Source organism: Hyalella azteca, unplaced genomic scaffold, assembly GCF_000764305.2.
Source record: "Hyalella azteca isolate HAZT.00-mixed unplaced genomic scaffold, Hazt_2.0.2 contig10944, whole genome shotgun sequence".
Classification (NCBI taxonomy): domain Eukaryota; kingdom Metazoa; phylum Arthropoda; class Malacostraca; order Amphipoda; family Hyalellidae; genus Hyalella; species Hyalella azteca.
In genome coordinates, this window is record NW_025940961.1 from 79,283 (window position 1) to 106,980 (window position 27,698).

At 39.0% G+C, this 27,698-nt stretch overlaps 1 protein-coding gene across 1 annotated transcript in view; it reads left to right on the forward strand.

Moving 5' to 3' along the window:
* Positions 1-26,400, forward strand: part of LOC108670433 (DE-cadherin) — a 38,383-nt gene extending 11,983 nt beyond the window's left edge. The window contains exons 7-31 of the mRNA XM_047882638.1: positions 1,924-2,018; positions 2,237-2,350; positions 3,496-3,639; positions 4,017-4,202; positions 4,477-4,670; positions 5,535-5,624; positions 6,121-6,235; positions 6,717-6,890; positions 7,351-7,504; positions 8,405-8,566; positions 8,997-9,121; positions 10,112-10,270; positions 10,876-11,001; positions 13,997-14,146; positions 14,585-14,763; positions 15,577-15,760; positions 16,368-16,385; positions 17,535-17,729; positions 18,764-18,904; positions 19,441-19,629; positions 19,883-20,876; positions 21,569-21,760; positions 25,052-25,258; positions 25,564-25,671; positions 25,980-26,400. Of these exons, the coding sequence (XP_047738594.1) occupies positions 1,924-2,018; positions 2,237-2,350; positions 3,496-3,639; positions 4,017-4,202; positions 4,477-4,670; positions 5,535-5,624; positions 6,121-6,235; positions 6,717-6,890; positions 7,351-7,504; positions 8,405-8,566; positions 8,997-9,121; positions 10,112-10,270; positions 10,876-11,001; positions 13,997-14,146; positions 14,585-14,763; positions 15,577-15,760; positions 16,368-16,385; positions 17,535-17,729; positions 18,764-18,904; positions 19,441-19,629; positions 19,883-20,876; positions 21,569-21,760; positions 25,052-25,258; positions 25,564-25,671; positions 25,980-26,212 (4,628 nt within the window). The 3' untranslated portion in view covers positions 26,213-26,400. The remainder of the gene's footprint in view (positions 1-1,923; positions 2,019-2,236; positions 2,351-3,495; positions 3,640-4,016; positions 4,203-4,476; positions 4,671-5,534; positions 5,625-6,120; positions 6,236-6,716; positions 6,891-7,350; positions 7,505-8,404; positions 8,567-8,996; positions 9,122-10,111; positions 10,271-10,875; positions 11,002-13,996; positions 14,147-14,584; positions 14,764-15,576; positions 15,761-16,367; positions 16,386-17,534; positions 17,730-18,763; positions 18,905-19,440; positions 19,630-19,882; positions 20,877-21,568; positions 21,761-25,051; positions 25,259-25,563; positions 25,672-25,979) is intronic.
* The last annotated feature ends 1,298 nt before the right edge of the window (positions 26,401-27,698 follow it).

The following is a 27,698-nucleotide window of genomic DNA, read 5'->3' on the forward strand; positions in this document are numbered from 1 at the left end:
CATGACACGCAGTAGGATGCGTGGCGGTGGTGTATGCATGACACGCACTAGGATGCGTGGCGGTGGTGTTTTTTCATGACTGCCATGGCTGGCTTTTTAACATGCAAATAAACGAGCGTCGCTGACACCGTCGATCTCGAGAGTATATAAAATGTCACTGTTGTCTGACTTAATTTAGACACTGCGGGCCTCTGGGTACATTTTTCTTTGCACATTAAGTTCTGTTTGACAACAAGAATGTTGTTAAATATCAAAACAAATAATTGATGCATCACGTGAAACTCAGTTTGTTTTTCAGAGCAAACTTGCACACCTTTTTCATTAATTACTTCATGTATGAACTTTCGATGAGTGTTAAAAATTTGTTGATTTGACAAAAGCAGACCTTGCGCAATCTATACAATTTAACAGCTTGTCTTGAACATATTTTTCATATCTAAAAGCTCTTTGCGTGTACACAAAAAATTTATAACGACATAAACACACATCTTGTATGATTTCACCCGCTGTTACAATTCTTTTACTTTAGACAGACGATCGAATTTCATGCAAGCTTTACTTTTCGCTGCAATATAGTGGGTTTAATTTGTGGGTTGGTTTGTGGGTTTAATGAAATCAAATGTAAAGTAACGCTAAAAATTTTCATAGATACCGAACGCTTTTTAGTGCAATAACCATGATTACCAGAAAACGAAAGTAGTTATAGCACATCCATTGCATTTTTCTGTTCATATAATTGTTAGGTTGTTTTAGCATGTTTATTTTCGATTGTTCGTCTATTATTTAGAGGAACTTTTGGATTTTAGCACGGTGCTTGAGGAATGCTTTGAAATTTTTTTGTATTTGGGCCATTTTTTTAGATTTGTCTTGTTTCATTTCTTCCTTCTGCCTTCGATGGCTCCTTTCGACTTAAATATCATCGGTTTCAGTTGCGTTCAATTCTCTTTAATCTTCGCGACGTTGATATTGATTAATTCGTTTCCATCTTCCATGCTCAAAGTTTTCTTATCAAAGCTGAAAGCGCAATCCTCTTCACAATGAACATCAAAGCTTTCTTCCCCAGCGGATTATTAATGAATTCCTCTCCTCAATATTGGTTCTTCCCACACGCTGGAGTCGCAGTAATTTCCTGAGAAATGCTGTGTTATAAGCCACACTCGAGCTCCTAAGTTCTCCGATGAGGGAAATTCAACGTAATCAATGTAAATATATGCATTCTTATGAGAATTTAAGAGAGAAAATAGTGTCATTCTTTTCAAGTATTGACGAACTTGATTACGTACCTCCACACGCTGCTGTAAAAAAGGTATACGTGTAATTGCGTGACCTTTCTATATATTATATCCGTGAACCCATTGATTGTTATCAGGATGAACTTTCTGTAATCTCCATTCGTGTGCAAATTTTAGGTTTTTCGCTTCTATCAATCCGTTCATTTTTATTTCGTTGATAGTTACTGTAGAGATAATAAAAAGCCTGACTAAATTATTTGGTCATCTTCGTGCTCCTCATCCACTCGTAGTAATAAAAATCTCGCATGCTTCTATTCTCCTCATCATTGGCTTCGAATAAACGAAGTGTATGCAGGTGGAAATGTTAAAAATTCACTAGCTTTAAGAAATATCGCTATCAATGTAATGATAATGTATACTCTCTCTGCTATTAATGTTCATTCTCCGTGCAATAAAACTACTTTTTCTCGAATTGTTCGAAATTTTTTCTTAATTGGTCCCGTTTAAAATTTAATTTTTATTATACCTAACGCTAATATTAATGTTACACTCAAAGATCTCAGATGACAAGAAACTTTCTTGATCGAAAAATTACATTAAATTTCCATTAAAATTTTGCATCATTCTATTTCCATCTCATCATGGCTCTTGTAAAATTAACGGGAAATAACAAGATTTTCATTTTTTCCAGACGAGAACACGCACCCTCCTGTGTTCACGGAGTGTCAGAGCTATCAGAACTTCATGATGAAGGAAAACCAAACGGATCCCGCCAACGTCATCATCGTGAGTGCCTTTCCAATCGAATTTTCGTTGTTCCTAAAATTTTATTGAAGGAACTTCTGTATGTGAGACTGTGATATTAAGATATTAATCTCTACTTGCATGATTGTTTCGCCTAATATACATTTTGAACTCCAATTTTATCAATAACTGAATGATTTTATGTTATTTATTGTCTCTAGTTTTATCCATAATTGACCGATTTTATGTTATTTATTGAGGTAAAAGCGACAGACAGAGACCAAGGCGTGCACGGCCAAGTGACCTACAGCTTCCTGGGCAACATCGAAGACTTCGTCATCGACGAGCGCAGCGGACAAATCTCCACCACAGCGGTGAGTGAGCTGTGGCAGCCGGGGACCTATCAAGCTGGCGAACTCTGTTACAAACTTATTCTCATTTGGCTAGCACAACTCGTGATATTTACTGAAGAATATTGGGGGTATTTTCCTAAACATAAAATGGAATTACATAAAAATAATATATTATTTAACGTGATGTTATATGGTTAATTATACCCTTTCCGGTGCCAAATAATGCATTTGGGTCATCCATTATGGCACTGTCTAGTCAGAGTCTGAACAAGTATCACAAATACTCAACAATTCAATTTGATTATATTAAATGTTAGGACGAGGTCATAAATGCACCGTTCATGTTTTTAAATAACGCAAATTCAATAGCTTTAAGAAATCGGGCGCTAACCATCGGGAATCAATGTCCCTGAAAGCTCAGAACCTCATAACACCGACACACATCAGCTCATTTTTGTCTGTGTGCCCTGGAGACTTCGTCTGCGGCAATTGAATGTCTCAACCTCAAGTCTTCAGTCGAACTCTACGATATTTGATACTGCCATACTCGTTGCACAGGAAGCACGTCATGCTTGCATTGATTAAATTCCATTCGCCATCAGCCTTTGTATTCCACTAAAAGATTGGAATTTGTTTTCCAATTGTTCAGATGTTAGCGTGACTTTTTTCTTGTTACAGAGGATTTTTAATCGACGTCAGTTTAAGAAAATTTACTCAAAAGTATTCCTTGCGTCCCATCTTCTCCTTCTGGTGTGTTGAGGGAGTAAAAATTAAGGACTGACCTTCTTTCGTATAAAATAAATGCGGGCATTTATAGAATATTTCTCATTGATGTAATGAAATAATCATTGGAGAAAATATCAATCAAACAAGAATTTTTCCGCCAATATCAGAAACTCTAATTTAACCTTGTAATCGTATTTTTTAAGCGGTGTGAAGTGTCACCCATGGTCACGGTTTTTTTCAAGTGATAAGTCATCGACCTGCTATACACGAAACAGTAAAAGATGTGTAGTCTTGTGTTTAAATATTAATTTCGTATTCCACTTAATAACTGAATGTTGGTGCAGCCCCTGGACCGCGACATGGGGCGGAAGGAAAGAGATATGTGATCTTGTTTTTAAATATTAATTCGTATTCCACTTAATAACTGAATATTGGTGCAGCCCCTGGACCGCGACATGGGGCGGAAGGAGTACTTCATGACGGTGGTGGCGCGGGATGGCGGGTCGCCGCCCCTCGAGGGCTCCTGCTCCTTCGAGGTCATCCTTGAGGACATCAACGACAACGTGCCTGTCTTCGACCAGCCGGTGCGTGCCTTGCTGCTGTCCGGGCTCTGCTTTGATCTCAATGGATAAATTTTGTTCGAAAAGCACCATCGTACCTGAGCACAATATGGGAATATTTATTTTGTACATTACTCTTTTCCGTACTGTTTGCGTAGTGCTTATTCATGATCCTAAACATTTCCTGCTCTTAAATTATATAATGAAATTCTACGAAACACTTATAATATATTTTTAATAATAGCTTTTAATATTTATACACTGACCATCATTCTATTCCTTATTCAGAGAAGGTGCCGTTATACACCTGATATTTATATAAACTAATGTATATAACGCTTTGTACTTATATTGCATCACAATTCTGCTCATAATTTTGTGTGTGTTGTTGGTATTGGCAGTCGTACTCCCAGGACATCCCAGCAGACAGCGAGACGCACGTGAACCTGTTGCGCGTGACTGCGTCTGACGCAGACTCTGGCGTCAACGCCGTCATCCAGTACAGCATCTCGGGCGGAGACGACTACTTCACGATCCAACCTGACTCCGGCTACATCAAACTCGTCAGGCCGCTCTCCGAGGACATGGTGAGTGAAGTGACTTGATGAGTGACTTCCTTGATGAAGTCGCTCGTTGTGACGATTTGTGTCTGTCGCTGGAAAGAGATTTAGTTCTATTGTTATGCCAAGTTTCTGTTTACGTGTTTTCCCTCATCCAGCGTTTTCGGTTATTTTTTCATATTTTGAGCTATTTTTAGTTCATTTTTAATTAAATGAACTTAAGTTTTCCCACTTTCATTAACTAAAATAAACATTTAATTCAAAAGTAAACAAAAAATTAAATGGTTTCTTTTACTGAAAGGCGAACGTACGCGCGTTCAGCCTGAGCGTGCAAGCAAAAGACATGGGCACTCCGGCCCTGTCGAGCTCGGCCAGCGTGCGCATCAACGTCGTGGGCTCAGATCAAGTGGCGCCCTCGGTGGTGGAGCGGGACCCCAGCCCTCAGGTCAGGGAGAACGCAACCATCGGCACCATCGTCGCCCAGCTCTGTGCCACGTAAGTACCTTCAGCAGCAGTTACTTGTGTTATTCAGCTTCGTAGGTCATTACTTTTGATTTTTTGTGTCTTATCATCTAGAGCAAAATGTCGTGACTAACATCAACCTCGTGCAGCGGAGTCCAAACCCACTTATACTTCAGATAAGGAAGCCTGTTATACGCACAAGAGATCGCGCAGTTTCTTACAATCTTTTTAATCGTCATTTGGAAAAATATATCCCCATTTTGCGGCAGTGGGGATTTTTGCATGCAATGATGCTACGACGCAGCAGCTTTGCTATAGTTTCCCTGCTTATTTTTACCATTTACTTCTTGTATTATTTTACTAGTTAATAAAACAAAATATCATGTAATATAATAGTAATATTCATGTTTTTAATATATTCTAAATAATTTCTATATTTTTTAACAACATTATTTTAAAATTTTCCATTGGAGATTGCCCGTTAATATCATTTACTAATGCCTTAAAATTTTAATGTCACTCTTTAATATAACCTGCTCCAGGCTGTATGGTTTAGCCCTCGACACGTATTAGCGTGTGACTGTGTTGTCGAGAGTGTCGCGCAACAGACGTTGCTCTTGATATGCTTAGATATTTGTATCAATATACTATATTTTTTTCAATATCAACGATATTTTTTTCAATATCAATGCAAAATTATAGTGGCACAAATTCTCGCATGGTCTTAGAATTTTAATGAATGGAAAATATGAATTAAAATATATAAATATATTTTAATTTAGGGAAAACATGTTATTCTAAGATGAAAACAGGATGCAGTGAGTTTCACTCACTGCATTGTAATGAAATTTTGCTCTAGTTTACCTCAATTGCGTGCAATTGATTGCCCCGGCGCAGGTCTAACACGGACAACAGAGACGACGTGTACTTCACGCTCTTCGCTGGCAACACTCCCTCTATGAACGGCGACGGAACCTTTGATATCAGGCGAGCTTATGTTTTCGTCTACCGAGTCACTAAAATTTACGATTACTATAATGAAATTCAATGTCTACATTGACTGCGTATGCAATTTGTTTTTATTTTCCAGGAATATCGAATTTTATTATTTTGAATTTATTTGTCACTGTAGCATACGGAATGGGTGTTGACTGCGAATAAAATTTGTTTTTATTTTCCATGAATATAATTTTTTATTTGCATTTATTTTTCACTGTGGTATACAGAATGGGCATGCGAATCATATTACCCGCTCCGGCATAAAAAATTCTAAATGCATAATGCATAAAAAAAATTCTTAACAGCAGTTATACCAATTAAAAAAATATCCTTTCGAAAAAATAATACATTTTTGGAAAATTTGTACAAATAACTTTTTTACTTATAAACAAATTTCCCTTATTGTAGTATCATCAACTTACCATTTAAGATGTCGAGCTTGAAGCATCATAGTTTTAATTCGCGATTCAATTTGTTTTTCCAGGAAGGACGGCACAGCGAGCTGCCCCCTCAACACCGTCGGCGCTGTCATCTACGTGGCGGTGGCCAACATGGACTACGAGGTCATCACCGCGTACAAGCTCATCGTGCAAGTCTCAGTGAGTCTACCGTATTACATTTTTTCAGAAGAAGTAAATTTTTATGGATAAACACTTATTCAGAAGAAGTCAATTTTTATGGATAATTATTGAGAATCTTGCATCGTGCACAGAAACTTGACAAGCATCTTACGGCACCAACGTCTTCTCGCCATTGCCTTATCATGATTATGGCACCTTTTTCAATTTTATATGTATATAATTTATGTTGTAACTGCTTCTTTTACACACATTTAATTCGTTGTTCCACTAAAACTTGAACTCTCGATTCACTTATTTATAAAGCTGGCTAGATAATTGTAGCGTAATACAACAGTCGTAATTCGCTACGATACATGGCTAAGTTTTGAACGCAAGATGTCGACGCTCTAGAACAAGTCAAGACTTTTCTATACCGGCCTCTAATGAAACGAATTCTACGCTCTAATTGATCTCTTGTTGTCTGAGTATCTTCAATAACTTTTATTGTATTTGCACACAGAATTCGAACGCTCGCATCGACCACTCACTGACCGTACGCGTGCTTGACGTGAACGACGAGATGCCGCTGCTGCAGCACCCCTTCAGCGGCGTCATCAGCGAGAACAGCGACCCTAACTCCCTCATCATGACGGCCACGGCCATCGACAAGGACGTGTCGCCGGAGTTCAAGCAGGTCAGCTTCGTCACCTTCTCTCTTGCTTAATTGCTGCATGTATAATAAGTAATGCAGTCCATATATAGAAAATAATGTTTGATATTTTTTTCATGAACATCTTGCTCTATCGCATTTTTAGCGCATTTTCTCATTTATGACAAAATGCCCTATTGTGCTCGTCATGTCCGTCCGTCTGTCCGTCCGTCCGTCTGCCCGTGACTTATTGTTTTCGTCGACGAGAAAATGCGTTCTCTGTCACTCACTGCAGTGAGTATTGAGTTATATTTTCTTTTTTCTTTTTATGTCACGGCTTTATTTTAAAGGCTTTTATGTCACAAATTGATTTGCCGCAGCAGCTGTTCAAAGATAATAAGTTGCCGCATGTTTTCGGGCAGTTTAGTGTAATTTCTGAAGCAATATAATCAAATGTATTTTTCAAGTAATTGAATTCTTCCCGATGGTTTTTGTCCTGGAGCAGTTACGGTACAGCATCAAGGCGGACGCGCCCGTGGAAGTTCGTACGAACTTCCGCGTGGACCCGAACACAGGCGACATCTGGACGCTGCACACGCTCGACAGGGAGAAGAAGAGGAGCTATGGAGTGCCCATCGAGGTCACGGACGGCGCTCCCGGTCAGTGCAATTATTCCGCAACTTATTAAAATTCCCACTGAAAATAACAAATCTCCGAAGACTTCTTCGCTCATGTTACAGATGTTCACATTTGTATCATATATTATTGTATATCATATATTATCATATATTGTATTGTATCATATATATATATTATATATTACTGAGTTATGTCTCATTTTCGATTAATATATTGGAAAGAATGAACAAATTAAGACTTATCCATAGTTAATATGATAAAGTCGCTCAAATAACGTATTTGACTAAAATTTGTAATTTATGGCTTGGAATTGGAAGGTTTACGGCGCGCAATGCTACCAAAGCTACGTAGTTCTGCAGTAAGGCTATTATATGCTTGGGTCTTCACGGAACTACAACGCAGACTTATAATTAGCAAAGTAATTAATTACTGAACAACTCTAGCAGCACATGCCGCCAGTCTGCACCTTGAGTTCTACACTCTGCCTACTGACTTTGTCGTGAACTTGTTGATGGATGCGCCCTGACGCTCACTGTTATTACGGCAGCCATGCTTACGAGTAATGCTCTTACACAGCAGCGATGACTCGAACATGTTTGAATTTTGTTGGAAACAAATAATGTCTTCAGGATTTACTCACAATTATATATCCTACTCCGATCACTAAGCTAGTAACATAAATGAGTAAATTACGATGTCGCACTCAAAATCTAGACCACCAATTACTCGGATAATCGCAACACTGCACTGTTACTGAAGTAATCGTCGAGCATTTGCTTTTTACTAAACGGTTACGTCAGCAAATCTTTCTTCGTGTAAAGCGTCCACTGAGGCTATTACTATTTTTGTTTCATTCCATCTGAAAATCATAAACTCTTATAGGCGTTTGCAAATTATAAGCTTGAAATATGAAATTACAGGGCACAATCGTCACAACCTTTATTGGATTACAATAAACGACGTGAATGACGAGCCTCCAACTTTCAACCTCAACCTCGGCGTCTATAATGTCATGATTCCCGAAGATCTCGAAATCGGAAAAGACACCGGCATCCAGCTCGTCGTGGATGATCTCGATGATGGTCAGTAGACGAAAGTGCGGTAATAAATGAAAGTTTAAATTCTTATGGATTGCCAGCGCTTACACACCATCATTGATGAACTTTGTTTATGGGTGTGATCAATAAGTCCGGTTAGTTTATCTATTCAAAATGCAAGCAATAAGGAAAATTTTTGGGGTCGATTTCTCATTTAATTTGTTTAGTTTCATTCGGGGTTTGAAGAAAAATTCAGGGTGATGGTAAGATAGCATTTGAATATTTCATTGAATGAAATTAGCGCTTGCTATTCTAACAAGGGCATATCCCTCACGTCAGTGAATATCTTCATTTTGCAGCAAGTTTCAATTACACTTTGTATTCTACTTTTATGTTCCATGCGCTAGCGTGTAAATAATGGCTCGAAATATGGAACATCTGCAGCTAATGAGTCAATTGTGTTTGATTCGTGCAGTTAACGAGTTTAACTACCAAATTATCTCTGGTAACGAGGCCGACAAGTTCGCTATCGACGCCAAAACCGGCACTGTAACCGTCAACAAAAAGCTCGACTATGACAGTCCCGTGAACGACCGCATGGTGAGTGCCCAACTCGGGCCTGAGGAAATTGCTACTGAATTTTAAACATGTAGTCCTTTTCCATGAATATAAAATTTATTATTTGGATTTCATCACTGTAGCATACGTAATGGGAATGCGAATCATATTACCCGCTACGGCATAAAAAAAATTCTAAATGCACAATGCATAAAAAAATTCTACACCGAAGTTTTACCAAATAAAAAAATATAATCTGGAAAAAATAATACATTTTACAAAATTTTTGCTTATAACTGTTTTACTTATAAACAAATTCCCCTTTTAATATTATACCAAATGTTGAATTGGTGTAAGAGAATGGGTATCACTTCTGAAACTTTATGTTATGCTTCTCGTTATCGTATAATTGTTCTCCAAACATTCGTACGTTTACTGGAAGAAAATTTATATTTCTTCGTATGTGCAAACATTCTGTGTTGTCTGAGTTTGCAATTATCAAAGCACCACCAATATGCGGACAAGAATGAACTTCATGCAAATTATTGTTGCTTTCGACCATTGTAGTTAATATCACAGCTGTCAGTGCTTCTATTGTTTTCTAACGGCACAACTACAAATGACGTCAGCACAAGTTGTGCCATTACTGCATCATTATTACTGTATATACCTGCAGGAGTCAGGAACACTGCGTCGAAATCGATACTTTTGAATTGTCTCTGTTTTATGGCAGCTGGTGATAAAACGAATCATCTACGTAAATCTCAGTAATTTTTTGTCGAAAAAATGTTTTTTAGCACTTCTAAAATATAAGAAGTGTTTCGAATTGTATTTTCCCGCGATTTTAGGAAGAATTTGGGTTCCCTATTCATTATCCAAAAAAGCACATTTTCTTTACTTGACCCATGTCATATCCAGTAAAAATATGTCTTGCGAATGGGTAAAGAATCATCATCTTTGATAGTTCAATAGGACACGCATTTTTAATCTTAATTCGGAATGCGCAATAAATCCCAATAATGCCCGGAATAGTTCGAGATGTCGGTGACGGTCAGTGATGGTCGCTCCTTCGACACCACCGGCATCAAGATCAGCGTAACTAACGTGAACGACCTGCGGCCAGTGTTCTTGCCTCACACCTACAACATCAGTGTCGTCGAGAACCAAGAGTGCGATGTGCAGAAGGTCCAGGTCAGTGTGAGCTCGTTATCTATCTACATGAATAATCGGAAAATTTGCATTATTGCGAATTTACAATAATGTTTTCAGCGAAATAAAGTTCATTAATACTCTCATATTTCAATTAAAAAATTAAAAGCTCTCTGCCGTTGAGAAGTTGTCAGGTGTATATGTGGTTTCCGACTGTCAAAATTTGGTACGATAAATTTTTTTAATGATTCACTGCTAAAGTAGTTATATGAATAATAATTTAACAACTTCTAATATTCCAGGGTAAGTAAAATGGTAAATATGAAAATTCTAGCCTCTTTTTACACGTGGGTCAACCGACCGACGATTGTGTGGTTTGTTTTAAATGTAATGCTAACGTCAGCTGACACGCCTAATTGCTTCCCCCATATTTTCTAAACCTTCCTGACAACATATAGAAGCATTACTCCTTATCATTCATCGCTGATTAGATACGCAGATGAGTAATAAATGCACTGCTTTTAGGAGAACGGAAAATTCTCATCTTAATTTTTCCAGCTCTGCGTAAACGTTCAAGACTCATCAATAGTAAAGCAATAAAAAAGTTTTATTGACGAATAACGAATTTTATTGAAACTTTGGTGCAGGTACGAGCGTACGACCCCGACCTGCCTGCTGAGCAGGAGGACCAGGGCATCAGGTACTACCTCGACCTCGAGCAGACCAGGAACTTCACCATCGACAGGATGACTGGCTGGGTCTCCGTCAGAGGCGTGAGTAGGACTTGTGTTGTGAGGTGTTGTGAGGTGTTGTGAGGTGAACTTGTGATGGCTGGGTCTCCGTTAGAGGCGTGAGTAGGACTTGTGTTGTGAGGTGTTGTGAGGTGAAGTTGTGATGGCTGGGTCTCCGTCAGAGGCGTGTGTAGGGCTTGTTTGTGAGGTGTACTCGTGTTGTGAGGTGAGCTTATATATAGGGCATTTCTCTCGCGCATAGAGTTATCCTCGTCTAGAAATTATTTCATAATGATTTAACAGTGATTGAAGCCAGTGACGACAATGAAAGTTGTTGAAACATATTTAATTTGATATCTCAGCTGTACACGTATAGGTAGCGGTTCTTTTCATCGAGGTTATACAAAATTAGAAAAAAATATCGTCCTGGTCAGCTTAATGGGAGCCGAGGCTTGAAGATTTGAAAATGCATACTGAGTAAAGAAATGCGTAAAGTTAAAAACACGGTGACACTAGAACATTGCTGTGAATATTTTAGAGCTTCAATATAGCATTAATTCCAGAGTAAAGCTCACCTTATTAAATCAAATGAGTGCCGGTACAAGGTGCTTTTAGGAATGTTATTTATTGGCAATATGCTGTTTTCCATACGATAGATTGTACGCGGCCACATTAGATGTGATTGAAATCCGCGAGAGTTACGTGTAATTGTCGCCACTATTCCAAATTTTAAATGCCCCACAATATACTTGAACACCTTAATTGGCATTACAGGTTAGGTTGAACAGTTAAAGTAGAGTTGAACTTTTGATCTTTTAAATTTAAACCGCTAATCAAAGTAGACCGTTCCCGACGTTTGATAAGAATTTATGGTGCTGTAAAAGCAGATGTTTAGTATTTAGCAGATAATTCGATACGGGGTACTGACATTGAGTTTGACGGGCATAAGGAAGTGAAAAACGCATGCGTCAATAGCGCCATAAACAAAAGAATAACTCAACAAGGGTTGTGCACAACAAATTAAGTACTTGAATAGAAATTTAAGAAAATAGGGCGCAATACTAATTACCGGGTAAACTCATGTGACCGTGTTAGTGCACTTGTAGATTAGCTATGATTATTATAGAGACCCACGGCTCTGTCTTAACATGACGAGCCCTTCTGCTTCTTCATTGTAAGCTTCAAGAAGCCCGGTTGAAATTTTCTCCCACGAAACTCGTGTAGTGAGGTAAACTAATGTTGTGATTAAAAATCGTGTAGTGAGTAAAATCCGTGTTATGAGTTGAAAAACCGAGTTGTGAACTCGCTACATTAACTCGCTACACTAATAGTTGTCAGTTGAACGCTTGTTGAGAGGTGCAAACTTGTAGCGAGTTGAACTCGTATAGCGAATTCATTTATGCGTAAAGTTATCAGGAAGATGTTTCGGAAAGTACTCGAAATGACCCAAGTAATTCAATGACCAAGTAAAATCAATAACTTAAAAGCATTATATTCTTGCATTCATTTATTCATCGCATCCAATTTCTGTAGATGCTTTTGGCGCCTCCACTGACAGGCCGTTCAAATCAAAGGAAACAATAAAACTAGTGACAAAATTGCGAACGATTCAATGTTGAGTAAAAATTGGATTGTAAGACCGCGGTAAGTATGCAGTGTTGCGCTCGAGAAGAGGAAGAATAGAAGATTTTTTATTGAGCGGAAATGATGCGTATTAAATTGTTCAAAGCTTAAGAACTACTTTGCGATTTCTACAATGGTTTCTACACCTTATTTTTGGTCTCGCGAATATGAATGAGTTTAAAACTTTTTCGGATACTATCAGTATGTTCGAAGCGTCTTCCTCTTCGAACCATTTTAATGGCAAACTATTTCCCATTCTTTTATTTTTAAGCATCTATAGATATTATATTGAAGACCATGTTGACGGCGCTGCGTATCGTCGGTGCAGGTACAGGCCGATGCCGGACATGGCTAAGCCTCCACCATCACAAGGGATCGCAGAAGCTTTGCAGGCATTACAAGGAGGCTCCTTACTTAAAAGATTACATTTTCCCGCAGCTCCTCGGATGTTTACAACATCAAACAGCGATGTAGTGCGCATTAACACTCATTTATGTTAATATTATTAATATATCATATCGCTTGTAAATGTCATGTAAATAACGTTTTAAAGGCCTTGTCTGCGCGATGTTTCCAACAGATTGAGATTTTCTTCAAAGGTGCTGTGCGTCGTTGATGTTTGGATGGTTGCCATGAGAAAAAAATATTCTAATTGGGTGCTAACTATCAGAAAAACCGCTTAAAATATGACAAATTAATTCGAAAGGGTTTCGTTTTATGCTACGTTTTGACATAACTTTTATAAACATTTTTCGACGTCTAAAGACTTATATAACCTTCGTAAAATTATTGAAAAATGGTAAAAAAAATTTTAATTTCCTTGAATTTCCGGATTATCGCCTGATCTTCGGCCCCACTTTCTTTTTTGAGTCTTTCTAACGATGCTCTTCTTAGAAATGAAATACTAAGAAATCGCCCATTCTTCCGGTCCATTAGTTCTTCGTGGAAACTAAATCTTTGAGGTATTTGGGAGAACTGCGGACTGAGTTTTCAATTATCTGTCCGTAAGGGGCACCAGTTTTTACTCTTCAATTAATTAAACGGGACAAATGAAAATTACAACCCATACCTTTAAATAGTATAGACATTCATTAACGAGCAAATACAATAATGTTGAAATGATAGAAATTAAATTTCATGTGAATATCAAGTGATCTTATTTTCTGGAATTAAGTGCAGGCTTGAAGAAAATAGGACTCTGACTCTATTGATTTTAATCCAAAAAATTTATTCAGCATCTTATGTTCACACTGGCGACAAAGTTATCCAAAGTCTTTCTTTCGTTCGTATTGCGAGTCTACGTTGTTGCTTGGTTGTTGTTTTATTTATTCTTCAAAAATATATTTCTCAAAACATCTGCATTTTTCACTAATTCATCTGCATTCACTAATTATTCAACGCCTAATCAACGCAGTGTCTGGACCGCGAGGCAACGTTCGGTGGCACTGAGATCATCAACCCACGAGCAGACGATGGAGGAGGTAAAGGCATCAACGCTGAGCCTGGTGTCATCAATGTCAACATCATCGACGTTAATGACAATCATCCTTACATCAAAGTCCCCGTGAGTAGTTTTTTTTAACTCTCTTTTACGTCAATGACAATCATCCTTACATCAAAGTCCCCGTGAGTAGTTTTTTTAACTCACCTTTACGTCAAATCTTGTGTGCGTGTCACTGATAGTATGGCAGTCAGTTTGAAGATTAACATTCTTAAATCAGAGTTACCTTTTATGTCACTGATAATAATTCCCTGATTAGAGCTAAAATACGATTTTAAATGAATTATCGCTGGATAATTAAAATTAATTCTTGGATATTATCCACTTTTCTTGTCTTTCCATTTTACTTAATCATTTCTTTCAAAATTCCCAAATTTTATCCCGTCAATGAGACCGATGATTTATGGCCTTATCTTTTGGCCTATGGCCTATGATTTATGGCCTTATCTTTTTTATGGCGGAAGAACATTTTCTGAGCCGAAAACGCAATTTATTCTGCAGGACAACAGCAGAGCGCGGGTGCGGGAGAACCTGCCGCCAGCGAACGTGCCGCCGATCCCCATCCTGCTGGACGATGCGGACGCCCCTGAGCACGGCTGCCCCTGCACGCTCGAGTTCCACCACGACGTCGACCCTCTCATGCTCACCCTCTTCAGGGTCGAGAGAGACTCCGTCAACAAGTGAGGGCATCGGTTTTTCGTGGAATATGTCAGTTTTTGGTGCATTTTCTTATTTGTGAAAAAAAATTCACTATTGTGCTCGCCATGTCCGTCTGGCCATTCGTCTGTCCGTCCGTCCGTCCGTGACTTCACGTTTTCGTCGACGAGAAAATGCGCTCTCTGTCACTCACTGCAGTGAGCACTGAGTTATATTTTTATGTTATCTTTAATACTGTTATATTTTCGCTCACCTTTCGATGAGTTGTTATCTAACATTTTTCATGGTTACGGGCTCATGTCAGAAAAGGGAATACCAAGGATACTATCAGTGAATTGAGTATTTGTAAATTTCAATTTGCGTTGAATCCATTTAAAATAATTTTTCTCGGATCGAGCTTCTTTAAAATATTTAAAAGGGTTGAGAGCAGTGAATTCACTAACGAAAATTATTTATTTCTGAAGTTGAAACTAATGCAGTAGTTATGAGTCTCACTTCCCAGTTCTTTCAAAATAACCATGTCCTTATAAGAAGCATTGAGCAAGCTTCTAAAAAGGTCTTTATAGTGTGAAGAAACACTTTCAGTGCTTTCACTTTAACTGTCAAAGCACTGAAAGTGTTTTTTTACTTTGAAATAAGTTTCCTACTTGCTGCTATCTTCGTCAATTTATAAAAAATAAATTAACCAACTGTAAAATAAAGAAATAATAATAACAAAACAAGAATTACGTAGCGATATAAGTTATACAGTGTTAGGACCAGATTTTCCGTGTGAAGAATTGAGCCGTGTGGCTCCCGGTAATCATGTGTTCAAAAATTGCGGGTTAATTTCGCAGCAAATATCAGCTGATCGTGCAAGAAACGCTGGACCGGGAGAAGCAGAAGCGCTACCTCGTTCCCTTCGTGACGAGTGACTCGCAGAACGTGTCAGGTCTGCGTCATCTCACCATCGAGGTGGATGATGTCAATGATAACCCCATGACTGATGGCTCCGGAACCATCACTGTCTATAATTACGAGGTCAGTACTCACACACATCATCACTATATTTCGGTAGTAAAACCGCGATCGCCGCACCTTGCTCGCAAAATTTATGTAATGTAAAACTGTGACTTTTGAGCATATATGGTGCAATAAAAGCGGCGAATACTCGTAAACGCTTTCAATGTTAGAGCTATTCGCTTTTAATGTCAGTGCATCAACACTATCAATGGTAGTTATGTAATCTGAGGCAAAAGCTTATTTTTCGTGGTAATTATTCAGCTAAGTACTGACAGTAATTGATTTGAATCAATTTTTTTCTGTTTTTCGCGACATGAATATTATTGCCGGATTCGGATTAATAAAATATAAGACAGTGTAGGATACCGAAGCCTTTAATGTAGTCGTGGAAATTTGATGAAATGAGGCTCGGAATAGCTCCTCAAGCTTATTACCATGTCGAAATCATAGAAACTTTTTATATGATTGATTGGCTGTACTAATTTATGTGTCTATTGGCTATTACATTGTGCTTTGTAACTTGTATTTATTTTATACGTTTCCTGCAGTTCATTATGAGCTATTTATTAGAAACCGCTTTGAGTTTGTTTAGATTACATTTTAGACAATTGTTTCTCGTCTCTAGACTTCATTCGTGCCTTTGGTAAGTATGGAAGATCTCAGTATATATTTTCGTTCTTCCTTAACCATCCTTTTTAACTCAAAACAAATACCAGCGAGACCACGTCTAAAAATCCTGTAGATCGTATACACCACTGCATGCGCGTTCAAACCTACATTTTTATCCTATCATTCAATTAAAGCTTAGACTTAAATCCTAAAATTTTAGAAAGTTGTTACTTATTACCAAAATCAAACGACAATCCTCAACCTCCGCCTGCATTTTCGTGGAGTTCATTATATCATTGTTTATAATGCTTCAAATTCCATGACTTTTGAAACATATATTCCTTCTCGTCTGTGTGCTTCCGAAGTAAATTCGTTATTGAACCCGATAGTTGAACCCTCTCCCTGCACTGACCCTGCGTTCACTTGCTGACTGTAATCACGATTGTGAATTGTTAACAAGTGTCTGTGTTTTTTTTTTAATATAGTGTAATTTTTAATAGAATAGACCCTAACTTTCACTTTATGCCTCTTCCTGCTTTTTCAGCGATCTTCTTCCTCCTTACCACTCATCTTGCTTTGAGTGTTAGTCGTGCTCACAGCTATCTCATTGTCAAACCTCAGCACAAATCTTCGTTTTACAATATTGCATTTACAATAAGAAGGCCGGGCGGTTAAGCAAAGAAAATTAGAAGCAGTGAGTTGCGAGTTCGAGCACGCAACATACTGTAGCTGTGGATATTGTGCGCTGTTAAGAATAGGCGACAGGCCTACGGCCTTATAAACACAGAAACAGCTATATTATATTATTATTATTATTATCTCAAGAAAATGCTATCGGACGAGTTTATGATGTATGAGAGTTTAATAAGATCTTATACTTTTACCTTAGTGTTATTTCATGCTGTTTTAATCTGATTTGAAGCTTTTGGTCGTTTTTCAATTTTATCGGGAGATTTATCACCACCTGAAATATTATTATTATTTACTCCCTTTGTTGAAATTCATCAAGCGGTAGTTCCTCCTGGAACGAGAAACATTCCCAATCAAAGATTACATTTTAATATGAAATAACTGAAAGCTTTCTGATTGGAGGATAAAAATCTTTAGGCAACAATGAATATTTTTATTACCCTGCTCATCATCCGGCGCAAACATAACAATTATTTCATGGTAATATCATCAGGGAAAATATCCTGACATCGTGATCGGAAACGTTTACGTCACGGATGCCGACGACCACGATTCAGGGGACAAGACCTTCGAGGTTGACCCCATGACGGCAGCGGACGCCGAGGAGCAGTTCCAAGTCAAGAAGGAGACCGGCAACATCACCATGAAGGCGGGCACCAAGGCCGGCACATACACTTTGTTCGTTCGAGTAAGATCATTGACGAGTCTACCCGTGTCCATTTATGTCTATTTATTATATCCATTTATATATATATAAGCCCGTGTCCAAGATCATTGACGAGTCTACCCGTGTCCATTTACGTATATCAAACTGATATAGATAATTTTTATATAAAAACGGCCTTTTGTGGTTTGCCCGAGTATTTATTTTTCATTGTTGATGTGTTTTATCGATTTTTATCAAAGTTAAGAAGATTATTACAAGATCGGACACACTTCTACGATCGATTTTCCATTGTTTTTACCTGACAAGAGGAATGTTCACCCAAAGCAATGTAAATTCAAGCCTCTGCTGCAAGATAATCCCAGAGTATATTTCGGCGCTAATTTTTTTTACGAAAGTTGATATAATAAAATTTTAATACGTTACTTCTTTGGAGTTGTAATATGGTACGTTCAGTACGGTGCAATCAGCACGGTATAATACTTACGGTACATTGAGTACCAAAGATACAGTACAATACATTCGGCTCCTTAAGTTCTTCTGCTCCATTTATTCATCTTGTTCGATGGAGCCAATTGTTGTGGAATCGGGGAGTAAATAAACTTGGGTAATCCAAGCGTTATTCAACAAATGCCCAGTTACCTGGAAGAATAATGAACGATGTAAAATACTAATCAACATAACACAACAATATAACAACATAACACAAGTATTATTCAAGAGACTACAATGCAAGTACACTTACATCGTGTAACAGAAGAGAGATCCGTTCATACTGGATACAACAAAGAGACTGCGAACGAACGCTGGAGTCGAGCGACATTACGTCGTGTTGTGACGTAGTAAAACTAGTTTGATATTATGACACCAATACCCAGTGGCATTTAATTTCCTGCTGGTGCACTGGGCCTATACTTTCAAAAAAAGTTAAGAGATCGTAAGTTCATCAGCCAATCATTGACGGCCTTACAAGCAAAATCCACCAATCATAGACAAGAAAATAGAGCGTAAGTACTTACGTTCACTTAGCGAGTTTTGAAAGTTTGGCCCCTGGTCAGGTAACGGACCACGCGCGCAGCGAGACGGCCATAGGGAGGCAGGTGATCCAGGTGGTGACGCTGCCTGAGCGAGCCGTGCGCCAGAGCGGCTCCTTCATCGTGGCCGGCACCACCGCTCACGACATGGTCAACAATAATGGGGTATGTTTCCTATGAATGCTTACAAGCTTTAAAAACTAAACTTTATTCATATTTTTCCAAAAAAAATACATTTTATTCCTGATTTTGTAATCCGGAATTTCGCTTTTCGCTCTTTAATTTTTTTGTCTTTTGTTGGTTCGGGCCAACATATTAACAGAGAGTGTCATTTTCAAGCTTTAGAATGTAATTTTCAAGCTTTTTTTTAAAGATATAGTAAAATTTAACTTTACAGTTTTGAGCAAATTCCCGAAAATTACGGAATCGTACGTTCCAATTTTTTGAGTGCAGCACTCATTGCCAATCATTATTTATTTGTTTAATTTTTAATTAATTCCGTTACAATTCTTTCCTAATTAGCGTTTCTATATTTTCATGATCTTTTTCAAAATTATTCAGAAATTTTGCAAGTGCTGTCCGTACGTATTCAAGTGCGAAATGCTGTATTGCTGTTTAACTTCATCTCGGCTTTGAATCTTTCAGCGATTTTCTTCTCAGACACTATGCCGCATATATTTGACTTTGGGTTCCTCTCTTAGAACGGACCGAGTTTGTATCAGCGGCTGCGGACACGACTTGCTTCCGTGTTCGGCGTGGCTACGGAAAACATGGACGTCTTCTCCATCACGGAAGCGGAAGGCGGCGTCCTGGTGCGGTACAACTGCCATGGCTCGCCATACTTCACCGAGCCCCGGCTCAACGGTATCCTGCTCAGCAAAAAGTCGGAGGTAACCGAGACTTTAATGGCTTTCCTACTTCTAAAGGAATATTCACTTTAGTGAGGCATAAGTTAGGACAAGAGGTCTTGTACGTACGGTTGTATTGCCATGAACACTAAAACATAAGTGTTATAAAAATAAATCGTTTGATTATTTCCAATTTTATTATCAACATTTATTGAAATTTAATTTAGTAATTAAATTGAATTCTTCTAAGATATAATCGAGCGATTCACTGAATTTTGACTTCTTTTGTCGGAAGGTGGAAAAGGACTTAGGAATCGTCATTCCCCTCGTTGACACAGACAAATGTCTGTACGAGAGTTTATCTCCTTGTTCCAACTCTAGCTGCAACATGGAGCTACGCATCAACTCTACCCACCCAGCGGTCTTTGGTAGTGGAAACTCAACTGTCGTTAGTATTCAGGTAGACGAGTATTACGCGTGCACCTGCAGTGGCGATCATCACTTCCACGGCGAAGACGACGGCGATCTCTGCGAATGTCTGAACGGTGGCAAGTGTCTATCATCGTCAAACCCAACTGCATGCACCTGCCCTGATAAGGTTAATTACGGACCAAAGTGTGAGCTGCTCTCAGCAAGGATGAACAAAGGCTTTTCTTGGTTCAGTCCTCTCGACACTTGTGAGAGATCGTCTCTTTCTCTTTCTTTCGAGAGCTCAGAGGAAGCTGGCATACTGTTGTACAATGGCCCAATCGTCGCGAAACCTTACTTTGAATACCCTAAAGATTTCGTGTACATATACTTCGATAACACGCCCAAAGTAGTTGCCTATCTGGAATTGGGAACAGGGACTATGGTACTATCAGTTCCTTTTTCACAAGTGCAAGACGTGCGCGTGACGGTTGTTCTTGAATGGGGCAACGGAGGCGTAACTCTTACAGTACGCAACTGCAGTGCCACTGATCCGTGTGAGGACTCAAAACCCTTGTTGGGCGATTCACCGAGTTTCCTGTTCAATACGGGAGGTCCCCTCCAACTTGGTGGCATGGCATCTATGCCTTCATTTGCAACGCTCGCACAAAGCTACGGTTGGAGTGTTACTCCCAAAAGCATGCCATACTTCACTGGCTGCCTCTCATCTCTTCAATTCAATGACCAATTCTATGATCTCAACGCAACAGACTATTTCGCTAACTTCCATCCTACCTGCGCTGAGGTGAAAATGGAGGCCGTCGTCCAACTTGGGGCAGAGTCCATCGTCATCATCATCGTCTCGCTGCTCCTGCTGCTCAGTGAGTCTTTGAGTCTGCCACTGCTGTCTTTGTTGTATACTTTTGAAGACATTTCTTACCTAAGTTCTATAATTTTAAAGTTAATCGTAAATTAAGAAAGAAACTTAAAAACACTGGGGGAATCGAAATGGTTCTTGATTTTATTTTATATAATTTATTTAAATATGATGTTGGTTTTCCCTTAATGTAACATATCGTTTTGAATTAGTAGAACGTTTCTTGCCCTAATCTACTACTGATATGGTGCTTATTTTATCTCAATGTCGTTATCAGTTCCGTTGTGGACTAGCTTTATAAGATGCCTTTATTCATGTAATATATTCTGATGATTTCTGTCAAAATTAGTTGTAGCTCATAACACTAGTGTTCCGTATTAGAATTATCTGCTGCCTTTTATTACCTATGACCAACACAAGCAACATTTAACGCCATTTTTGATCATATTTTAGTCCTGTATGTTTTCCTATGTGAATACAAGAATATGTCGAATTATGTGTTGAATCATCAGCATCAGCATAAATCATGAGCATAAATACGGACAGTCATTTCATTCGTTGATAGACTCCTGTATTAGTCTAAACATAATACTTATCACTATAAAAATGTATGAATAAATTTAAACAACTTAGAGCTCTACTGGTAGAACAAATGTATAACTTGCAATTAATACAGAAATTTGGTTGTAAATGCAGTGTTGCTGCTATTGCTGCTGCTGCTGGCGCGACGCTCGAAGCGACAACCTTCGTACCCTGACCATCTCCAGTTCGTGAACCAGACCATGGGTGCCAGTAACCTGGAGGGCTTCGAGGAGAAGGATGCCACTAAGTTCGACCTGAACATGCTTAGAGTCACGCCTGACGGCCAACTCCTCTCGGCTGAGAAAGGTAAGATTGCAAACGACGAAAACCCCCACATCACCCTCAATACATATCTATATATATATTTATTTATTAAGAGCTCAGGGCACCCAATTTTACGCTAACGCGAACGGGATCATATTCGTGCCCCCGTCACCCGCGTAACTCGGCACACTGTCTACGGCGGTTATTATAGTTACGAGCAGGGGAGGAGGAGAGGCAGGGTATCGAGTCGCGTTCCTTGCGCACATCTCAGGCCATGCCCTTGCGCACTCAGGCCGTGTCTCTGCGCACATCTCAGGCCGTGTCTCTGCGCACATCTCAGGCCGTATCTCTGCGCACATCTCAGGCCGTGTCTCTGCACACATCTCAGGCCGTGTACTCAGGCCGTGTCTCTGCACACATCTCGATCAGGCCGTGTCTCTACACACATCTCAGGCCGTGTCTCTGCACACATCTCAGGCCGTGTCTCTGCATACATCTCAGGCCGTGTCTCTGCGCACATCTCAGGCGTTCGCTGATCTCTGGTCAATACTTCTCAGCATTTATTTTCTTTTCCCTCTGTCCAATCTACACTCACGGGATTCAATTTTTCCTCGCCTTTTTTATGTCGGCAGGTTTTTTGTCTCCAGACATGAATCTCACTAAATGCAGTTCAATTTCATAACTGCATTCAATGACTCATATTTTTCATTCACGAAACTTGTATTTTTCAGTCAAGTCATCACTGCATCTTTCTTTTTAATAATTTTTTAGTGCGTCTGAACTTGGATATTACTATTACAATTTTATTATGATAGGTTTTTTCTCTGCAATAAATTTATGCTACGTATTTTATGCTTCAATTTTAATCATTTTTAATTAATCTCGTGTTTTTAGCAGGCAGTTTTGACAGTATTGTTTGAAAATAAATTAGCACATTCATTCAGTGACTCGATTGCCATTTACTTCAAAAGGTATTCTTATTAATTTGTTTCTTGGTTGATAAGGCATTTTTCTCGTTACTGCTAATGCAGTCTGCGCTGTTACTGATGCCCACCTATACACTTGCATCTTAAATTTCACTGCTAGTCCCTTACCTGCCGCACCGTTAGGCTTGAGGTCGTTTTAGTAAGTTTGAATTTTGATGTGGCAAAAAGGGCCATGTTGCGGCAACAACAGCGCTTGTCCGTTATCCATTAGAGCGGAGAGACTTGTCAATTCGAGGCGCTGACATGCGGGCTGCAAGCTTGCCGATGTGGGCTTGCCTTAGGCACTTGATGTTTGCTGGAGCAAGGCCGCCGTACAGGGCGCCGTACAGGGATGGTGGGGCATCTGCCTCTGAGACGAAGGTTTATGGCCATAGCTAGTAATAGAATTTTAGAGTGAAGAATAATTCAAAGACAACAGCAAAGATGATAAATTTCCGCAATAATTAAAAGAGCCTAGCTTTGAAATTATCATTTTTGCACACCGACGGTCATACGATAATATATACGAATAGACGTGATTAAAGACGGATTTCCGGGGGATCTATATTGATGTTTATCCATGCATAGTGACTTCGAAGCAATCATTTATTGGTGCAGTATCTCAGTACGGTTCTTCCACACATTAGCTCCTGCTGATATCCACAGGAGAATACAGATCACGCTCAAATAATGAATATTTATTTAAATAAACATCATGAATTCATAAGGGAAACGGATCAGAAGGCGTCTCCGGAGACAGATTTCAGAAGATACGGAGAGCTCGATGTCAACCCCAGATATATGATACATCTGTTCGTAGTTAGCTCAGGTCCGTGTTTCCTAAATACTTAATAATCGATTTCAGTCTATTAGCTATTTTTTTTCTCACGACAAATTCCTAACAACTGGCTTCAAGGCAGCCACATGCTGTCGTTATTGGCTTAAGTAGATTTTTCTGACCGTGCCTCTGTGCATATCTCAGTCCGGGCGCAGTCCGTTTCCAGCTCAATATGTTCGAGCGCCTGCACCAACTCTCTGAGTCGGGCCAGTATACATGGTTTTGAGACACGGAATGCTGTGATCTCGGCAAATGATGTACTTTGATTTGTGCATTAATCTCAGTTGTGCGTCATTCGATCGGAGACATTGGAGCCTCACATAAACTCACGCCATTGTTTAAAGGCAAAATTAAATTCATTCGATTAACTTGTTCCAGATCTTAAAGTCGAAGCATAAGTGGTAATATTGATATTTTACATTAAGCATTTTCTTCACCGAATTCACCGAATTCTTCTTCTGGTGAATTCTTTCGACTTGAAGTTACAAAGTTCGCATCACTCCTAACCATATAAAATACGTTCACATTACGTTTCCTCTGAATCCAGGCGAAAAATTCTTTGGGAGTTCGTTGCCAGCTTTTAAGACGACGGATTATAACACAATTTCTTTTTCGCATGATGGGAATGGAGTCTTGCCATGTTATTCGTACGTTAAGATCGCGCACAATTGCTTCAGCGCAGAAAGACGCATAGCCTCCGGCAGTCCATTACGGGTAGCGGAAGTGGTCGACTTTTCTCCTGAGGAACAGACAGGCAAACTCGTGCAGCGTTTCCGATCTCCCTAAAGTTGATTCATACACCGGTGGCCTGCTTGCGAGAGAGACTGAGCAGCCGCGTCTGTTTCACTACTTGAACTACTTTCTTCTGAACTACTTAGTGAAACGTAAAGATCGCTAGATCGTCTCTGTTTTGCACTGAGATGTTATTTTTGTCAGTGGGATGGAGAAAGTTATATTTGCGTCAGGAAACGCAATAATTGCGTGTGAATCCGTAAAGTTGGTTATAAACATGCTTCCAATTTTCTCTATCGTTATGCTACTGAATATTTAGTACTATATTTTCTTCGATAGATTATTTAGTAGCTATATTTCGGCAAAAATTTGAAGGTCTAAGTATAGGTTGGTCGTATTCTGATGATGATCTCAAAAGAACTTCGTAAGCAAATATTTATTTTCATTTAGGATTTGCTGCGTGTTAGGAGGAATTTACATATAATAATTTATTATTTCGTCCCTGAATAATGCTACGTTCGAGTTACCCCAGTGATTATGCTAGTTTATAAAATAGTACACTTCACTGGAGGATGTCTGCATAGTTATTCGTACCTCATTTCCAATTAAATTTACGGGTGGACCAACCACGATTCTCGTCACGGACGTTTTCATTAGGTGCGGTACAAAAGGTGCGGTACTTACAGCTACAATTTTCACGATAGCATTTGTACCGTATAATATCAACATTTACTATGCACTATACACAATACTATATCAACATTCACGTATAATGCACAAAACTGAACCCTCCCGCAGTGCCGCGAGCGATGCCGGACGTGACGTACACGGAGCCGCTCTCCCGCGCGCCGCTCGCGCACATTCCAGAGGGCTGGTGCGTGGGCGACTACATCGAAGACTCGCTCCAGAAACTCCACAGCGAGCCAGAGTCGCTCGACAACGTCCGCCATTACTGCTATGAAGGCGACGATATGAGCATCGCCTCACTATCTTCCCTTAGCTCAGGTACCTCATTTATGCCGCTAATTGAATGCCTTAATCTTACAAACTTCCATGCATGTCTCGTACATTAGACTCCATGCAATAATTTTAATTGCTCAAATTGGGCCAGATTGGGACTACAACTTTAAATACTCATTTTAAAAATGTTTTGATGTGCCTAATTAATTATGGTTAATGAACAATTACCACATACTTAACAAGTCTATATTCTTTAACCCCAGTAAACAATTTTACCCTCGTTTTATAAGTTTAAGATAAGTGATCACAGGATCGTATTTACGACCTTTTGACTGGAGGTCTATGTCCAGGTACGTCTGACGGCGACCAGCCTGCGCACTACGACGAGTTCCAGGAGTGGGGGCCCAAGTTCGAGCGCCTGCACCAACTCTACGGCCAGGACAACAACGCTGAGTCGGGTCAGATTCTGTTTAGTTTAGATTCATGTTTTATACCTTGACACGTGTATCAAAATTCATTTTTTATTCGATACGCATAATTAATTTCTCCTTCATTTTCCTGTATTTGTTTTAAAATCCACTAATTTTCATTGCGCCGGATATGATGAATATCAACTCGAGCAAGGGTTGGTATAGTGGAAATCAGCATCGTAATTTTTTCGGTTTTAGTGAGATTACTTCCACTGGATATTTAGCATGGCATTGAAAACTGAAGTGACAACACTTCTCACTATTTCATCATCAGTGTTTCTGTTCATAACCGACAGACAGTGAATTCGACTTCCCGCCTGTACCAAAAGACGCTGCCCGGCAGTACCGCAGAGCGCGTTTCTATCAGAACAGACCCTCAAGACAAGAACCTGCCGCTGACCTGAGGGCGAGAAGCCCTCAGCCCTACCAAAGACTGAGGGATATCGGTGGTGGTGAGGGACCACTATACCACGAAAGCGTGAACCCCCTGGCCGATGTCTACAGTGGAGGGGCAGAGTCATGGTGCTAGCAATGAACGTTCCCTAGTTTTTTCCTAGGTTCCCTTAATACCAAGCTACTTTCTTCGATGTAGTAAGTATGCTTATAAGATTGAAGTCAAAACTTGACTGTAAACCACACCCAAAGAAATCAAGTCTTCGATCTTTTAAATTAAAGTATTTAGGAAATATTTTTACCGTCCGATTTTCCGAAAACGTTTCAATTTTACATTTATATTTCATTGTGATTTGCTATTTCTATGTGGCAATTGCCTCACTTTACTGCTCCTTATTTCATATCGCTTTGAATGAAACCTGATCAATTATTCAACTCCCCGATTATTGCCCAAGAAAAGTTGTTCTTGTGATAGTCAGAAATTTGATAAAGACAGTTTTGCAGCGACTTTTTCTATTCAATTTGTATAACATTGTGTGCAAATGTTTCGTTAGAGTTGCAGAATTGGTTTTCCAACTTATTCGAAATTACTATTGTGCTTCAGCAGAGTTTGATTGATAGCTCGTAAAAAGCTCGCAATTACCTTGTTTCTAAATAAAAAATTGAAACTTGCTTTTTTCTGATGCGATTTTTCCTCTGCTTGAAAATCGAGTTGCTTGTCTTTTATGTGCTTTGGGCTAGCAACCTATTTTTATCATGCAATTCACCGTTAGTTTGAAGTTGTGAAATCTGAAAACGATTCATGAATTCATCTCATTTTCCTTGTTCATCATAACTATGTTGAATGTTTATTTTTATACTAAGTTCAGCCATTTGTAAGTAATTTAGGATGCTAATAGATATCAGTTTTTGTGGGACGTCCGTGTCTGTAAATATTCAATTTCCTGCATTTCTGTGTATACATGATTGCATAATTCTAAGTCATTTGCTTACTGTTAACACATCTAAAGGTCACTTGTGAAGCCCTCATCTCTCGAAATACCGTATAAGAAGTATTTCCGATACAGTACTGATGCATGACGATACGGCAGCTTGATGACCGACTACACAACGTTATTCGCCAAGTTTTGTTTGCGAGATTTTGCGGGTTGCCTGCAAGATTATTGTGTCTAAAGCTATTTATGTGTCTGTTTTGTGCTGATTTGTTGTGAGTGAGTACTCGATACCTAAGATTTACTTTAAATAGATTTTCTCCTCGTTTACGAGGGGAATTACGTTACTTTAAGCTTAATTTGCTCTTTGATCTCTCGCCCGGAACCAGGATGGAACGTATCTTTTTTTAAATTAGGTCATCACATGTCAATGAATTTTGGTTACCTTTGCGTGTATAAATCATGTATTTAAACTATTTTTGTTCATCGGAGAGAATACTGTGGCTGTAAATTGTGTACATATTCAAAAAGCAAAACTCTCCCGTTCCTCTCCAGTTCAAGATTCTCGTGTCCAATTTCCATTCATTTCTTGACGGCACTATTTTTTTAATTGCTGCCATACCTTATTCATTCTTAGTTCTTTTTTTTCTGCACTGGAATTGTTCTATGCACTTGTTTAATTGAATTTAA